This window comes from Salmo trutta, chromosome 8 (assembly GCF_901001165.1).
Source record: "Salmo trutta chromosome 8, fSalTru1.1, whole genome shotgun sequence".
Classification (NCBI taxonomy): Eukaryota; Metazoa; Chordata; class Actinopteri; order Salmoniformes; family Salmonidae; genus Salmo; species Salmo trutta.
In genome coordinates this window covers 9,481,687-9,498,592 of record NC_042964.1, presented here as the reverse complement: position 1 = coordinate 9,498,592, position 16,906 = coordinate 9,481,687, and the positions used below count along the sequence as shown (strand labels likewise).

Genomic DNA, 16,906 nt, shown 5'->3' with positions numbered 1-16,906 from the left:
AAAGATAATTCGTAAAAATCCAAATAACTTCACAGATCTTCATTGTAAAGGGTTTGTAGGCCTGTTGTAAGGCAGGTCCTCACCAGACATCACCGGCAACAACATCACCTATGGGCACAAACCCACCATTGCCGGACCAGACAGGACTGGCAAAAAGTGCTCTTCACTGACGAGTCGCGGTTTTGTCTCACCAGGGGTGATGGTCGGATTTGCGTTTATCGTCGAAAGAATGAGAGTTACACCGAGGCCTGTACTCTGGAGCGGGATCAATTTGGAGGTGGAGGGTCCGTCATGGTCTGGGGCGTTGTGTTACAGCATCATCGGACTGAGCTTGTTGTCATTGCAGGCAATCTCAACGCTGTGCGTTACAGGGAAGACATCCTCCTCCTCCCTCATGTGGTACCCTTCCTGCAGGCTCATCCTGACATGACCCTCCAGCATGACAATGCCACCAGCCATACTGCTCGTTCTGTGCATGATTTCCTGCAAGACAGGAATGTCAGTGTTCTGCCATGGCCAGCGAAGAGCCCGGATCTCCATCCCATTGAGCACGTCTGGAACCTGTTGGATTGGAGGGTGAGGGCTAGGGCCATTCCCCGCCAGAAATGTCCAGGAACTTGCAGGTGCCTTGGTGGAAGAGTGGGGTAACATCTCACAGCAAGAACTGTCAAATCTGGTGCAGTCCATGAGGAGATGCACTGCAGTACTTAATGCAGCTGGTGCCCACACCAGATACTGTTACTTTTGATTTTGACCCCCCTTTGTTCAGGGACACATTATTCAATTTCTGTTAGTCACATGTCTGTGGAACTTGTTCAGTTTATGTCTCAGTTGTTGAATCTTGTTATGTTCATACAAATATTTACACATGTTAAGTTTGATAAAAATAAACGCAGCTGACAGTGAGAGGACATTTCTTTTTTTGCTGAGTTTGTGCCTTTTCAAATCATGTCCAATCAATTGAATTTACCACATGTGGACTCCAATAAAGTTGTAGAAACATCTCAAGGATGATCAATGGAAACAGGATGCACATGAGCTCAATTTCGAGTCTCATAGCAAAGGGTCTTACAGTTTTTCTCAGTCGCTTTGGTGCATTTCTTAGATCAAAAGTGCCATTCTTGATACTACTTGTACAAATTCCAAATCATCTAGTCACTTGTGCACATCATTAAAGCAATTTCTTATTCCTTTGAACAAATTGCAATTGCCTTTGTACATGTTGCAATTGATAATGTACAAGTGTCAGCTTTTTTCCACATTTTCAATTGCTGTTGATCAAAATATAGTAGATGGTTCTCTGTTGAATAGTCTTACCCCTCAAAACATCTAGGCATTAGTTCCTTGCATAAGCCATTACATGCAAAATTGTTTAACTATTTGTCATAAACTGTCAAGCATAGTTTTACACATTTCTATTAGACCTTTTGTACAAAAACGTGAATTGATGAATGGTGCAGGTGAAATTGACCCTCACTCATGAAGGAATGTAAAGTGTTAGTTCAACCAACAATCAACCAGTTATCTAATTTGCTCAAAGGTGCATCTCATGAAGAATCAATTGGCAAGCATATATAGACAGACCACAACACAGAGTTGCAATTTTCCAATAATGGATGGACCAGGAAACGAACAGGGTCAACAGCCAAGAGGAGGAGGAGGAGGAAGAAGAGGAGCAAGGATGCGTGGTGGAAGGCAAAACAGAGGAAGAGGCAGAAGAGGACATAGGCGCATATCTGATGACATAAGGGCCACTATTGTAGACCATGTTGTCAATCATGGCCTTACAATGGCTGAGGCGGGTCGAAGGGTGCAGCCGAATATTGGGAGATCAACCGTGTCCTCAATAGTTCAAACGTTTCGAAGAGAGAACAGGTATGTCCACAAATGTACAGTGCACAGTTACTGTATATAAGCAGTATACTGTATACTTCCTACAATGCTTCATATTACAGTAGTCCACTTGTATTTCACAGCATACAGAAATATACTCTATACAGATACATACTGCACCTTACATGCACCCACCTGTATGTTTTACAGTAAAATGTGTGTTTGCATAGTTTTTGTCTATGTGAAAGTGTGCGATGCATCACTGCATTTTTCCCCACATAGGACTGCAAGATTACCTCAAACCGGTGGCAGAGGACGCCTTTTCACACCTCAACAGGAGGAGGCTATTTGCACCATGGTCCGAGCAAACAATGCCATGAGACTCAGGGAAATACAAAGGACCATTATAGAAGACAACGATGTCTTTGAAAACATCCATACAGTTAGCATCTCAACCATCGACAGGGTGCTGCATAGAAACCAGATGAGTATGAAACAGCTGTACCGTGTACCATTCCAAAGGAATGAGGACAGAGTTAAGGAGCTACGGTACCAGTATGTACAGGTAAAACATATATCTATGTAACTACTTTACAGCAACATTTTATAGTGATGCATAAACTGCACACATTTCCATTGCTGTGGAAGGAACATGCAATATATGTACATTTTATGTCACTCTTCCTTACCAAAACAAATTCAACTGTGTGTTCTGGGATATAGCGTATAATGGAGTTGGAATCAAGTGAACCCTCTCACAACTTTGTATACGTGGATGAGGCTGGCTTCAACCTGACCAAATGCAGAAGGCGGGGTGGGAATATCATCGGTCACAGAGCTACTGTGGATTTGCCAGGCCAACAGGGAGGAAATATCACCATGTGTGCTGCTATTTCAGAGCATGGTGTCCTAACCCATATCCCCCTTATAGGGCCATACAACACCCAGCATCTACTCAACTTTTTAGAGACTCTCTACAGGGCTCTCATCCCTGATGATGAGAGGGGTCTGTTTAGAGAGGATTTGCCAAAGTATGTGGTCATTTGTGATAATGTGAGTTTCCATCGATCAAACATCATAAGGCAATGGTTTGCGACCCACACGAGGATGCTCATAGAATTCCTCCCACCTTATTCACCATTCCTTAACCCAATTGAGGAGCTCTTTTCAGCATGGAGGTGGAAGGTGTACGATCGTCAGCCACACACACAGATGACCCTGCTGGCTGCAATGGATGCAGCATGTGAGGACATCACAGTAGACGCCTGCAGAGGATGGATAAGGCATTCCAAAAGATTCTTTCCACGTTGCATTGGAAGGGAAAATATCCGGTGTGATGTGGATGAGAATATGTGGGCAGGAACGTCTGGATGTGTAGAGACAGCACTAGAACAGTGCTGCGGGCAAAGTTGTGCCTTAGGGGTGGTTTCCTGTGTTTCTTTCTAATTTAGTTTTTTTCCCTTTGTGCCCCTTGGGTTGTCCAGTCTCTTTCAATCAATAACCCACATACAGTAATATGTAAATAGTACTGTTGAAATTGATATATGCCATAGAAGTGCAGCCTTGTGCATTTTCAATACAGTAACTGTCATCCAAACTGTAGCCTAAGTTTACATCAGGTAATACTGTCAAAGTACACAGTTCCATTGACAACATGCCTACACATTTTGACGACCTTGTTCGTGAACAATGACTCAATGACTTATCATTCTGATGACACTGACATGATCATTGGCATGAATATTTACTTTTGAGAGATGTACTAAGGATTTTTAGTGACTGACTAGCTTTAGAAACACATCTATTGTATATTGCAGTTTGTACAAATTGTTCTGAGAAATGCACTTATTATTTTGCACATGTTAGGGATGATGTGAAAAATGCACCAAAGCGACTGAGAAAAACTGTAATACTTATGTCAATAAGGTATGTTTTTAATACATTTGCAAGAATTGCTTTGTCATAATGGGGAATTGTTTTATTTAATCAATTTTAGAATAAGGCAATAACGTAACAAAATGTGGAAAAAGTCAAGGGGTCTGAAGGTCCATTATCTGTTCTACCTACTTTCTATTTAATTTAATGTATACACTGAACGCGTTATTCCATCCTGAAAATGTAAAAAAACAAAAAGGTAATCCCGCGACCCACATGGACCCCTGCCGTGACCCACAAGTGGGTCCCAACCCAGTTTGGGATCCACTGGACTAACCTTTTTCCAAGGGTTCATACACTTCACTAGTCAGTTTGGATTGATACATTCAAATGAAAAAAGGCTTTGGAAAAAAAACTTGTCATTTCCAAAAAACAAATGTAGGATTAAAATGATCACCACTCTGTACTGCAAATACTAAATCAATACATTGCAAAACCAAGTTCAAGTTGGTGCGTATTCTTTTCTTGATTTTATATGCATTATAATTATTTACACAGCCAGCATCTCAAATCATCAAACCCATGTGTATACTTAACCAAATGGTATGTAGTAACACGATTTACCCATGAGGTACAAACACTGAAGAAACCTTTTCAGAAACCAATTTGTGGATTATAAACTGGGTGGTTCGAGCACTGAATGCTGATTGGGTGATAGCCGTAGTATATCAGACTGTATACCACGGCTATGACAAAACATTTATTTTTACTGCTCTAATTATGTTAGTAACCAGTTATACCATGGCTAAGGGCTGTATCCAGGCACTTCGCATTGCGTTGTGCGTAATAACAGCCCTTATCCATGGTATATTGGCCATATACCACACCTTCTCGTGCCTTATTGCTTAATTAATCACCTATAAAGGTGTGCTAACTAGTGTACAGGACACTATTACCAATATCATGCATGATTAACTAAGGAGCAATAAACTAAAATGTGAGCATTTGTGTTCATTCTGCTGCTGGCATTCTAGGGGGAAAACAACTACCTTCCAAGCTCACCCACTACCATCCAAAAGAAGAATGGGGTGGTGAACAAAACATGGTAAGAAATCATGAATCAAAAGACAAATAACTTTTCAGACAGTGACTTTATTGAGAAACAGATGGACAGAAATATTTCTCATATCATGATTCAGGACAAATGGTGCCAAATCCACTTCTAAAATACTGATTTTGTCAAGATGGAATGGGTTCATGGGGCCGGCCCATGGTGATGTTTCATCCTACACAACAGTTTAGATATGTTCTAAAACTAAGAATCTATTCAAAGTGTAATATTTCATTCACACACAATTTGAATAATACTGTAACATTTGAAGTGAAACATTTTCTTTGATCCAGGTGCAATTCAGCCAAAAACCAGGATTTGGTAATTTGTCCATTGAGGCCCCTACCTTAGGTGTATAGTAAAATTAGATTTGTATTATTTACACATTCATTCTCAATACCTATGTATTTTGATGGTTTTAAAATGAATTAGAATATAATTAGCAAATGATTGCATTCATCACAATAATGCATACAACTGCTACCTAAAGTCAACTGCATTGGAGGATTCAACTGGTGCTACTTTTATCACTGCAGGACTCACATTCAAATCAAAACAATGTGTACTTGGTTGCTTTTTGTTAAAAAAAAAATCTATATGTACATTCTGCTTTTATGGGGAAATACAAACTTTACTAAGCGATCAGTTGACACACGAGACAGATACCGAACAGGGAAGCTAAATGTCTGCACTTTCACAGTCCCACAATCGTGGCCAAAGCTGAAATGCATTGTGAGTCGAAACAAAGACGGTCAACCGAGCACGAGACTGTCGCGATACCTGAAAAGAGAGCATACCAAATAGTAACATGGTCACCCACAAGATGCATTTAAGTTCTACGGCACGCATTCTCTTCTATTTGATCAACAAGCTTGATGGGCATCAGACTTATCAATCTACGTCAAGACAGAAAACCTGACGATTACCTAGGAAATAAACTATCAAAACACCCAGTGTTTACATTAATACTAGTTCCCTGGGAACTTAATCACGCTAACCTGTGAAAGCTAAATCAGGTCTCACCTGGACAGGAGGGAGAAAGGTTAGTAAGCATATCGCGCCCGCTCGGCGTAGGGGTCCCGCGGGATGTCGTAAGCCGAGCTTCTGGGGAGGGAGGGCACCGGGGAGAGGCGCACGCGCTCGTATGCCTCGGTAGGTATTCGCCGCAATGGGCTCCGGTCGCGGGAGTAGTATGAGGAGAGGGGGGCTGGAGGAGAAGGGAAAGGACGGCGCTCGTATAGGTCGAGGCTAGAGGGTGGCAGGCGCTCCCTCATTATGGCCGAGGAGGAAGGGGACGGTGGGCTGGGCAAAGGGACAGACCGGCGCTCTTCGAAATAACTGGCTGCATACAGGCGAGCCTGGTACTTCTCGTAGAAGTCCACGGCACCATACGGATCCCGGTCCTCGTACGATGACCGGCGCACAGGGTAGGCTGGGACCACACCGTGGCTCCAGCTGCTGCCTCCGTACGCTGCCTCACTGGCATACACCCGGGCCATGCTATGTTCGGCGGCGCTCATTCCGTAACCCGGCGGAAGCCCGTAACTCAATGTGCTTTCATAGCCTGCGCCCCTGCTGTACCCGGGCACACTGCCAAAGCCGTGCGCGGGAGAATAGCTTCCACTGTAAACTGGATCACTGCCACTGTAACCTGGATTGCCGACACTCAAGCCCCGGTGATAACTGCAGCCACCGCCGAACATAGGGGCACCGCCATTGAATCCGTCAGAGCTTGGCTCGGCACCCTCTCTGTAGTTGCCCGAAGTGTCGAGCGGGCACTCTTTGGACCAGTGGCCTTCCTGCCCACACCGATAACAACCTGTCCTCTCTCCCATGCCCGGCGTAGTACGCAGGCGGCTAGTCGAAAGCTTCACGCTCATCAGTTTGCCTTAAAAAAGAAAGACGCAATGGTTTACCACGATACAACAAACTGTTCCATCTATGCACATGCTCTACAGAATCAGATAAAAGCCAGGCATGAATTAGAACACCACCCTCATAACATTCATCTTGGAACTCCTCTGAAAAGTGAACTCTGACAATTGTTCCACGTTCTATGCAGGCAAATCTAGTCCAAATTCTGGCCTGAAGTTAGGGAAAATGTGTACAACGTGTTGGATGTATTTTGAGATAGCGCTTGACTGTCCCTTACTCTTTCACTACTTACCTTTATCCATGACTTACCCATCAGTTTTGTTTGGTGAATAGATCTCATTCTAATTACCAGGGGGATACCTACACCACACCGGCAACTGACCAACCAAGCCCTGTGTGAGTTCACCTTGGAAGGCTGTGTTGTCCAGCCCACTGATGGCCTCCATGGCATCCTCCACACGCTCCAAGTGGACAAAGGCGTAGTCCTTCACTATGTCACACTCCACCACGGGGCCGTACTCCTCAAACTTGGCCCGCATCTCTTGGTTGGTGCAGCTGCTGTTGATATTGCCCACGTGCAGCTTGGTGGTGGCTTTGGGTCTGCCGCGGCTCATCTCCACGTTCAACTGCTCCCCGTTGAGCTCATAGTGGTGGAGGTTCTTGATGGCCTCCTCCGCTTCGGCTTTGTCCTTCATGTGCACAAAGCCAAAGTTCTTGACGATGTCACACTCAGAGACCTTTCCATACTGGGAGAAGAGGGAGCGCAGCTCCTCTGCCATGGTGTCTGGAGACAAGTTCCCAATGAAGATTTTCACCATGGTGATGCTCCCACTTCAGTATATGAACAATGGAAGAGGATTAGACATAGGAAATAATTTGATATATATATATATAAAATCTCTTGGCTCAGGGAGTCTTATGAACCTAAAAGTATATTGAGTAACCTATTAAAATATCAAATGTTTCATCAATAACGCTAGTCTTAGGACTCTCGATATGCATTGTTGTCGAGTCGCTTGTCGCATGTGTTTTGTCCTAATATATATATATATTTTATCCCAGCCCCCGCATGAGGTGTTTCGCCTTAGGTAGGCCGTCAATGTAAATACGAATTGGTTCTTCACAGACATGCCTAGTTAAATAAAAATACAGTGTAAGTGGATGCATTGGGTCATAAGTAGGAGGACCAGTTATTAACCAATCACAAAACTGAACAAGCTGTACATTGCTCATTCATTCAGGCTCGCGAACTAACATTAACCATTTCAGCGACCAGCATATCTTTACACGTGTACTCGTTTGGAACGTGCATGAGAGCTAGCGACACAATTGCAGACAAGCTAGTAATTCCCTTTCGTGGCAACGCTAGCAAGTTTGTCGTCTGCCTGTGCATGCACAACGAGCATGCTACGCTAACAATAGATCCGAAACGCGTTGCATGACGGTCATATGATTTTACGTAGTTGTATTTCATATTTGTGCTGGTTGCAACGGCAATGCCCAACATGACATTAAAATAAATGGATAGCTAGCTAGATTACATGTTCTATATTCCTTCGTACCTTTCACGGTGGACTCCACTAGATTCCGAAGTGCTGAAATGGCTCCTCTGCCCACGTTTGCTACCCACGGCACAATCTGTATCCACCCCCTTACCAGGCAAAACCAGACAGGGTTTCAAAATCACACCTGTTGATTGGCCGAATGGACAATTGTTTTTATTTTCTTGATTTAGAACCTATCATCAGGTTTTAGTAAGTATCTGAAAAGTATTGTCAATGCATTATCAAGTATTGATGTGGAAAAAGTCCGGATGTCTCAAGAGGATAAATACAAATATGATTCTCACCAAAATACATTTTGGTTTATTAAAAAATAAAATGCATAAAACGTACACGCTTTGACTGTAGGAAATATACAAACTACAACAATTCCCATAAGAACAGAGCAGACAGATGCTCTGTTTAGACAGGCTGCCGAATTCTGATATTTTTTTCCCACAAATGTGTCTTTTGACCAATCACAGATCTTTTCACATCGGCTCTTTTTGTGTATCAGAATAGGGCTGCCCATCAAAACGCAGACTAAGGCACCCCAAGAAAGTGATCAGACTAGAGCCCACTACATCTCAATGGTAATGTCATGTAAGTAAGCATTTCACGTTAAGGTCTACACTTGTTGTATTAGGCGAATGTGACAAAGATTGATTTGACAGCAATGCCAGTTATGCTCATGTTATTTACTGTATTCAACATGTTTATGTCTAGAAATAAATATTACATTAATAGAGGACAATTTTGGATTATTAAAGCTTGGTTTGTTAGAAACAATATTTAGATATCGAAACAAGCCTCTTGAATCTGAATTTCAGACCGGACCATCCTAATCATGCAAAAATAGTTACTCTAGGAAGTGTACTAAACATGCACTGTTCCAATGAGTACCAAAAGATTGCTTATTTTTGGTTAGGAAACGCACATACTGTTTTTAACCCTGCAAATACACCCAAAATAATTCTAAAGCTGGAATGTTGTCTTGGGATAATGACAATGTTGTGACAGCAGATATTAGCCAAAGAATGATTGAGGCCTCTAGTGGCCAAAAGCTGTACTGCCATGGGCAGCACCATAGAGGGCTTCCACCATTTTAATATAGACAACTGGGTGGGACTTCCAACTTCATTGGTTGACCCCTCCTGTTGGAGTCGTGTCCAACCAGGTCATCAGGAGGGAACAGCCAATTGTGAAAAGAATTGACTACATCAAAATGGAGGTCTCAATGGCGCTACCCATGCGGCCACAAATGCTACAATGGCACAGATGCAAAGATGAGTCCTCTATCTCAATGATATTAATTCAAGATAGCAAAAGCAGTATGACAACAGGATCTCCTCTACACTAAGTAGAACGTCCTCCTTTGACAAAATCAAAAGAGTTCTAAAATCCAATGGATGAATTTCACAAAGATTGTTCTGGGGAATATTCATACCCGCCTATTCTTACCTTGCTTTCCCAGGAGGGAAAAAATTAAAATAGGGAAAAAAACAATGGTTAAATGACTACTGAGCTATACATGGCATGAAGTTTTAAATGAATAGTTAAACAAACCAATTAAGTGAAAACAAGATATTTCTCTAAAGGATAAATATTTCTCTAAACTACGGTCACCTCAATCCGACAAATAAAAAAATGTGGCAAATTCAGAGGCCAATTTGCTTTGACGATAATAAATCACAAGGGGGAGGGGGAAAAAAACATTTAAAATCCCCCCCAAAAACATGACCCACACAAACTAACAAAGCGATTTGAAAGCCGGTATAATTAAGCTAGTATTAACATCAAACTGCAGAAATGCCACACTGGTGGTTTTTGATAGCAAACAGGCTTTGTAACTGACAACTAAAATAAAGGAAGTATGTGGAGTGGTGTGGACTGATTGGTTAGTTGAGAGGATTATTCGTCTGCCGGCACCGGTGCCAGGAAGATGCACACGCCAATTTCCGTCCGCGTCACCACATTCCGAGTCGCGAAAGGTTTGTTTGCGGCACAGCTCGATGGAACCATGCAGCTGGGAGGAGGAATGGTAGCAAAGGAAAAGTCCGGCATTTCATACACACCTAGAAAAAGAGCAGAGCATTCGCTTTGAGAAATGGGATGGTGTCTCACGGTTTAAAAAGCACTGTGTGGGGGAGGGGTCTTAGTTCCTGTTCTTCATTGAAGAAATATAAAGATGAACACGAGTCTATAGTATCCCAGTCCCCACTGTAACATCATCAAGTACCTGTTTTACAATAAATGGAACGCACCATTCCAGAACACTCACCCACAGGAATGGGTTAGTATTCCTAGTTGGTTGGCTCACCTTGGCAGTGTGTGGCTCAGTAAGCATAGCGTGCCCGATCGGTGTAGGGGTCCCTGGCCCGCGGGACGGCGTACGAAGAGCTTCTGGAGGACGACACCGGGGACAGCCGCGAGCGCTCGTAACCATAGCTGTCAGAGGCAACGGCCACTCGTCTGATCGGGCTGCGGTCTCGCAAGTAGTACGAGGCGGCCGCCGAGGGTGGTAGCGGGCGGCGCTCGTACGGGTCGATACTAGAGGAGAGCCTTGAGAGGGAGGAAGAGGGGGGAGGGGGAGGTGGGACATAGCCGAGGCGGCGCTCTTCAAAATAGCTTGAACCGTATGGCCGTGCTCTGTACTTCTCGTAATAGTCAACACTGCTGCTGTAGTGGTCTCGCTCGTAGGCCGATGCCCTCTCGGGATAGGAGCTCGGAAGCCTGCCGCTGTACCGATCCCTGGCATCTGCGCTGTACTCCCGAGCAGAGCCATAGCTAGGCCTACGGCTCAGAGGGGGAGGCCCCCCCAGGTAACTGGACGCTCTGCTATACCCTAGCCCGCCCATGTAGTCGGATGCCGCAGCTCTGGGGGGCATCCCGTAGCCACTAGGGTATCCGCCGCCACCCCGTAGGAAGCCCCTGCCGCGGCCCCTCATTGGGCCACCCCCGGGTCGGTCATCGCGGTCACCGTAGCTACCGCCATTCTGACCACCGTTAGGGCAGTCTTTCGACCAGTGACCCTGTTTCCCACAGACATAGCAGCCGGTTTGAGCTCCCATTCCCGGGACCGTGCGCAGGCGACTGGTGGACAGTTGTACGCTCATCAGCTTGCCTTTTGAGGAGAGAGAAGAGACGCATGAGACGGTTGGCTTCTGACACGCTCCACTGCTTCTTAACGACTACAGTTATATTCTTATTGCAAATACTTATATATTAGCATCAATTGGTTCACCTGCACTGTTACGTTGAAACCGAATAAAAGAACCACGGAAAAGACTCAACCTTATTGCCGTTACTTATTAATTGACCTCAGAATTAAACCAAAATGCTATTCGGCATCACGTTACGATCTTTATGCCATCTAAAAGGAAGTGTATTCTGTAACTACGGAGAGCACAGACTATCTGCTCTCTTCTGCCTGCGGGTTCACCTTGGAAGGCTGTGTTGTCCAGCCCACTGATGGCCTCCATGGCATCATCCACAGACTCCATGTGGACAAAGGCGTAGTCCTTCACTATGTCAGCCTCAACTACAGGGCCGTAAGCCTCAAACTTGGTCTTCAGCTCCTCATTGGTGCAACCCTCTGGGATGTTACTGACATGCAGCTTGGTGGTTGACTTTGGTCTGCCGCGGCTCATCTCCACATTCATCTGTGCCCCGTTTAGCTCATAGTGGTGGAGGTTCTTGATGGCCTCCTCCGCTTCGGCTTTGTCCTTCATGTGCACAAAGCCAAAGTTCTTGACAATATCACACTCAGATATCTTTCCATACTCGGAGAAGAGAGTGCGTAGCTCGTCCTGCGTGGTGCCGGAGGCGAGATTGCCTATGAAGATTTTCACCATCTTCAAATCAGAGTGTTGTTATTCCTGGAAGGGGAGACAAGCAGTTTGTTTTTGTTTACCAAGTACATATAAAATATTTTTAGATTTAATTAAAAGAACCACGTGTAAACTTAGCTATGCAAGACTGCCAACTTTCAAAAGTAGAATGATTTTATTATAAGCGTTCTTTAATACGTCAGGAGAATAATGTCAGCAAGTTATGACGTAACATTAGATAGCTAGCTAACGTTACTTCCGCAGCTAGCTGACCAGGCCAACCAGCAAACAGTTGTTTTGCATTGATGACTTGCCATTTAATCATTCATGGCTAGCTATCAAGATTATATATAAATATTCATCTAGCAGCTAGCTAGCTTCAGAGGTTGCATCTAAAGTTGAATTTACCTCACTTTAGCAAGCTAACTTTAGTTAGCTTGCTATGCTCTGAGCTAACTGTGTTAGTTAACTATAATGGGAAAAAAAAAACTTATTTAGCTAAATCATGTGATAGAAAAATGGCTAACATTGGCCGATAGTCTGAAAACTCCAACTGAAATTCAAATGGAGCTGATAACCTAGCCAGCTAAATTAGTTTGGGAGCCATTTGCGTTAGCTAGTATGCTACTGCTGATACTACAGTAGTTTTAGGAAGAAACGTTTGCACGGTATGGTGCTAGCGTACCTAACTAGTTCCTACTTTGGGTCTAACAAACACGCCATGGTAATATCGTACAGAATACCTTACTCTAAACTCTAGCAACTTGTTAAATAAAATTCACCAATACATGAAATGTCCCTCACCTGAACTATGAATTCAGCCGCCAATGAATGACTTCTGAAATGGCGTCGTGATGATTTTTCACCTTCTTCTTCTGTGGAATTATGGCGGTCCGCAAACATACCTTAGCACCACAGACACAACAATGAGACAGATATTTCACCGGATGTATAAATGTGAAGCATCCGCTCGGCGTTTCCACTCACAACCACTACTAAATTTGGTAGTGAGAAGATGACACGAGATGGATTTTTGCCGACATTCTGCAAATGTTCTCATCGATGAAACATTTGATCTCAATACAGTTTTCTGTTGCCAAAACTATAATCTCTGGACTATGTTTTGTAGACTTTACCAAAGTTTTTTTTTTTTAAATTGCGTGGTTTAGATGTATGCTAGAACGCGCCAACTGTCTTTGGAAATAGTAATGGTGTCTTTTTGTGCCTCTAGTAAGCTTCTTCTTTGATGAGGTTTAACGGCGGTTGGCATCCAATACATGTTGCATTACCGCCACCTACTAGATTGGAGTACAAATCTCTTATACTTCCCTTGAAAAAAAATAAAAAATACCCTACCATCAAACGCTACACTCACAAAATAAAAAATAAAAAGAACACTCCCCTACTCCACAATGTAAATCTATTTAGTCCTACCTCATGCCAACAACCTGAAAGAATGGGACATCACCACTTAACACACCCTGTAACTCTTCAGATGTCAAGTCTCGCACACTCAAATACAGTTGAAGTCGGAAGTTAACATACACTTATGTTGGAGTCATTAAAACTTGTTTTTCAACCACTCCACAAATGTCTTGTTAACAAACTATAGTTTTGGCAAGTCGGTGTACTTTATGCACGACACAAGTAATTTTTCCAACAATTGTTTAAAGACAGATTATTTCACTGTATCACAATTCCAGTGGGTCAGAAGTTTACATGCACTATGTTGACGGTGTCTTTAAACAGCTTGAACAATTCCAGAAAATGATGTAATGGCTTTAGAAGCTTCTGATAGGCTAATTGACATCACTTGAGTCAATTGGAGGTGTACCTGTGGATGTATTTCAAGGCCTACCTTCAAACTCAGTGCCTCTTTGCTTGACATCATGGGAAAATCAAAAGAAATCAGCCAAGACCTCAGAAAAAAAAGATCTTCACAAGTCTGGTTCATCCTTGGGAGCAATTTCCAAACGCCTGAAGGTACCACGTTTATCTGTACAAACAATAGTACGTAAGTATAAACACCATGGGACCACGCAGCCGTCATACAGCTCAGGAAGGAGATGCATTCTGTCTCCTAGAGATGAACGTACTTTGGTGCAAAAAGTGCAAATCAATCCCAGAACAACAGCAAAGGACCTTGTGAGATGCTGGAGGAAACAGGTACAAAAGTATCTATATCCACAGTAAAACGAGTCCTATATCGGCATAACCTGAAAGGCCGCTCAGCAAGGAAGAAGCCACTGCTCCAAAACCGCCATTAAAAAGCCAGACAACGGTTTGCAACTGCACATGGGGACAAAGATCGTAATATTTGGAGAAATGTCCTCTGGTCTGATGAAACAAAAATAGAACTGTTTGGCCATAATGACCATTGTTATGTTTGAAAGTTAAAGGGGGAGGCTGCAAGCCAAAGAACACCATCCCAACCGTGAAGCACGGGGGTGGCAGCATCATGTTGTAGGGGTGCTTTGCTGCAGGAGGGACTGGTGCACTTCACAAAAAAGAAAACCATTGTGGGAAGCTTGTGGAAGGCTACCCAAAACGTTTGACCCAAGTTAAACAATTTAAAGGCAATGCTACCAAATACTAATTGAGTGTATGTAAACTTCTGACCCACTTGGAATGTGAGGAAATAAATAAAAGCTGAAATAAATCACTCAACTATTATTGTCACATAGTTGACGCTGGGGAGGCGAAGCAGGTACGGGGAGTCAAACATTTAATAAGGAACGGACATGGAACGAGACCGGAACAGCGTCAGCACAAGGGTAACAAAGACAAAAACAATGAATGCATCAGCAGGGAACAGAGCTGGGGAACTGACAAATATAGGAGAGGTAATAAACAGGTGATGAGTGAGTCCAGGTGAATCCAATATCGCTGATGCGCATGACGAGGGAAGGCAGGTGTGCGTAATTGATGATGGTAGGAGTGCGTGATGCAGGGCAGCCTGGCGCCCTCCAGCGCCGGGGGGAGAAGCGGGAGCAGCTGTGACAATTATTCTGACATTTCACATTCTTAAAATAAAGTGGTGATCCTAACTGACCTAAGACAGGGAATTTTTACTAGGATTAAATGTCAGGAATTGTGAAAAACTGAGTTTAAATGTATTTGGCTAAAGTGTATGTAAACTTCCGACTTCAACTGTATATACACACACTACATGACCAAAAGTATGTGGACACCTGCTAGTCGAATATCTCATGGGCTTTAATATGGAGTTGGTCCCCCTTTGCTGCTGTAACAGCCTCCACTCTTCTGGGAAGGCTTTCCACTAGATTTTGGAACATTGCTGCGGGGACTTGCTTCCATTCAGCCACAAGAGCATTAGTGAGGTCGGGCACTGATATTGGGCTATTATGCCTGGCTCGCAGTCGGCATTCCAGTTCACCCCAAAGGTGTTCGATGGGGTTGAGGTCAGAGTTCTATGCAGGCCAGTCAAGTTCTTCCACACCGATCTCGACAAACCATTTCTTTATGGACATTGCTTTGTGCATGGTGGCATTGTCATGCTATAACAGGAAAGGGCCTTCCCCAAATTGTTGCCACAAAGTCGGAAGCAAAGAATTGCCTAGAATGGAGCGTTAAGATTTCGCTTCACTGGAACTAAGGGGCCTAGCCCGAACCATGAAAACAGCCCCAGGCCATTATTCCTCCTCCACCAAACTTTACAGTTGGCACTATGTATTAGGGCAGGTAGCGTTCTTTTGGCATCTGCCAAACCCATATCCGTCCATCGGACTGCCAGATGGTGAAGCATGATTCATCACTTCAGGGAACGCGTTTCAACTGCTCCAGAGTCCAATGGCAGCAAGCTTTACACAACTCCAGCCAACGCTTGGCATTGTGCATGGTGATCTTAGGCTTGTGTGAGGCTGATCGACCATAGAAACCCATTTCATGAAGCTCCTGACGAACAGTTCTTGTGCTGACGTTGCTTCCAGAGGCAGTTTGGGACTTGGTAGTGAGTGTTGCAACCGAGGACAGACAATTACAACGCGCTACGCGCTTCAGCACTCAGTGGTCCCGTTCTGTGAGCTTGTGTGGCCTACCACTTTGTGACGGAGCCGTTGTTGCTCCTAGACATTTCAACTTCACAATAACATCACTTACAGTTGACCGGGGCAGCTCTAGCAGGGCAGAAAATTGGCGAACTGACTTGTTGTAAAGGTAGCATCCTATGAAGGTGCAACATTGAAAGTCACTGAGCTCCTTAGTAAGGCCATTCTACAGCCAATGTTTGTCTATGGAGATTGCATGGCTGTGTCTTCGCTTTTATGCACCTGTCAGCAACGGGTGTGGCTGAAATAGCCGAATACACAAATTTGAAGGGGTGTCCAAATACATTTGTGTGTATATATTGTATATCCATTGCGGGAAAGGGGAAAGTTAAAAACATAATATACAATACAAAAATTTAATAAATCCGCCAAATCCCTACCCCACTCCTTCAGTGATAATCCAAATCACATCCCTACACAGTGTACTAACCACTGGGCTTCCTCACACCATCCACCATACGGATCAGTCGGCGTGCACCAACCACTGGGCTTCCTCACACCATCCAGCATACGGATCAGTCGGCGTGCATCAACCACTGGGCTTCCTCACTCCATCCAGCATACGGATCAGTCGGCGTGCACCAACCACTGGGCTTCCTCACACCATCCAGCATACGGATCAGTCGGCGTGCACCAACCACTGAGCTTCCTCACTCCATCCAGCATACGGATCAGTCGGCGTGCACCAACCACTGGGCTTCCTCACTCCATCCACCATACAGGTCAGTTGGTGTGCACCAACCACTGACTCTATTTCTTCAGTTACATCCTTTG

General features: G+C 44.1%; 2 protein-coding genes across 5 annotated transcripts; both read right to left on the bottom strand.

Moving 5' to 3' along the window:
- Positions 1-4,840: 4,840 nt before the first annotated feature.
- Positions 4,841-8,420, bottom strand: LOC115198153 (RNA-binding protein 4.1). 3 transcript variants are annotated; one of them, XM_029759891.1, is made up of 4 exons: positions 8,257-8,420; positions 7,101-7,525; positions 5,843-6,707; positions 4,841-5,599 (listed from the first exon to the last, which is right to left on the bottom strand). In XM_029759891.1, the coding sequence occupies exons 2-3, from the start codon at positions 7,510-7,512 to the stop codon at positions 5,863-5,865; spliced, it is 1,257 nt and encodes a 418-aa protein (XP_029615751.1). In that variant the 5' UTR covers positions 7,513-7,525; positions 8,257-8,420; the 3' UTR covers positions 4,841-5,599; positions 5,843-5,862. The 3 variants fall into 3 exon arrangements, with proteins under 3 accessions (XP_029615751.1, XP_029615748.1, XP_029615749.1); XM_029759888.1 differs by having other exon boundaries at positions 4,841-6,707; XM_029759889.1 differs by having other exon boundaries at positions 4,841-6,707; positions 7,101-8,420.
- A 116-nt stretch (positions 8,421-8,536) lies between these two features.
- Positions 8,537-13,060, bottom strand: rbm4.2 (RNA binding motif protein 4.2). 2 transcript variants are annotated; one of them, XM_029759892.1, is made up of 4 exons: positions 12,870-13,060; positions 11,678-12,113; positions 10,556-11,359; positions 10,173-10,310 (listed from the first exon to the last, which is right to left on the bottom strand). In XM_029759892.1, the coding sequence occupies exons 2-3, from the start codon at positions 12,087-12,089 to the stop codon at positions 10,572-10,574; spliced, it is 1,200 nt and encodes a 399-aa protein (XP_029615752.1). In that variant the 5' UTR covers positions 12,090-12,113; positions 12,870-13,060; the 3' UTR covers positions 10,173-10,310; positions 10,556-10,571. The 2 variants fall into 2 exon arrangements, with proteins under 2 accessions (XP_029615753.1, XP_029615752.1); XM_029759893.1 differs by lacking the exon at positions 10,556-11,359 and having other exon boundaries at positions 8,537-10,310; positions 12,870-13,059.
- Positions 13,061-16,906: the final 3,846 nt, after the last annotated feature.

What these genes read in the sequence shown, in the direction of transcription:
- LOC115198153 (XM_029759889.1), bottom strand. Translation starts at nt 7,512, where the DNA reads ATGGTGAAAATCTTCATTGGGAACTTGTCTCCAGACACCATGGCAGAG. An exon ending in GGACAACACAGCCTTCCAAG is followed by an intron (nt 6,708 to 7,100) that starts GTGAACTCACAC and finishes TTCTTTTTTAAG; the next exon opens with GCAAACTGATGAGCGTGAAG.
- rbm4.2 (XM_029759892.1), bottom strand. Translation starts at nt 12,089, where the DNA reads ATGGTGAAAATCTTCATAGGCAATCTCGCCTCCGGCACCACGCAGGAC. An exon ending in GGACAACACAGCCTTCCAAG is followed by an intron (nt 11,360 to 11,677) that starts GTGAACCCGCAG and finishes TCTCCTCAAAAG; the next exon opens with GCAAGCTGATGAGCGTACAA.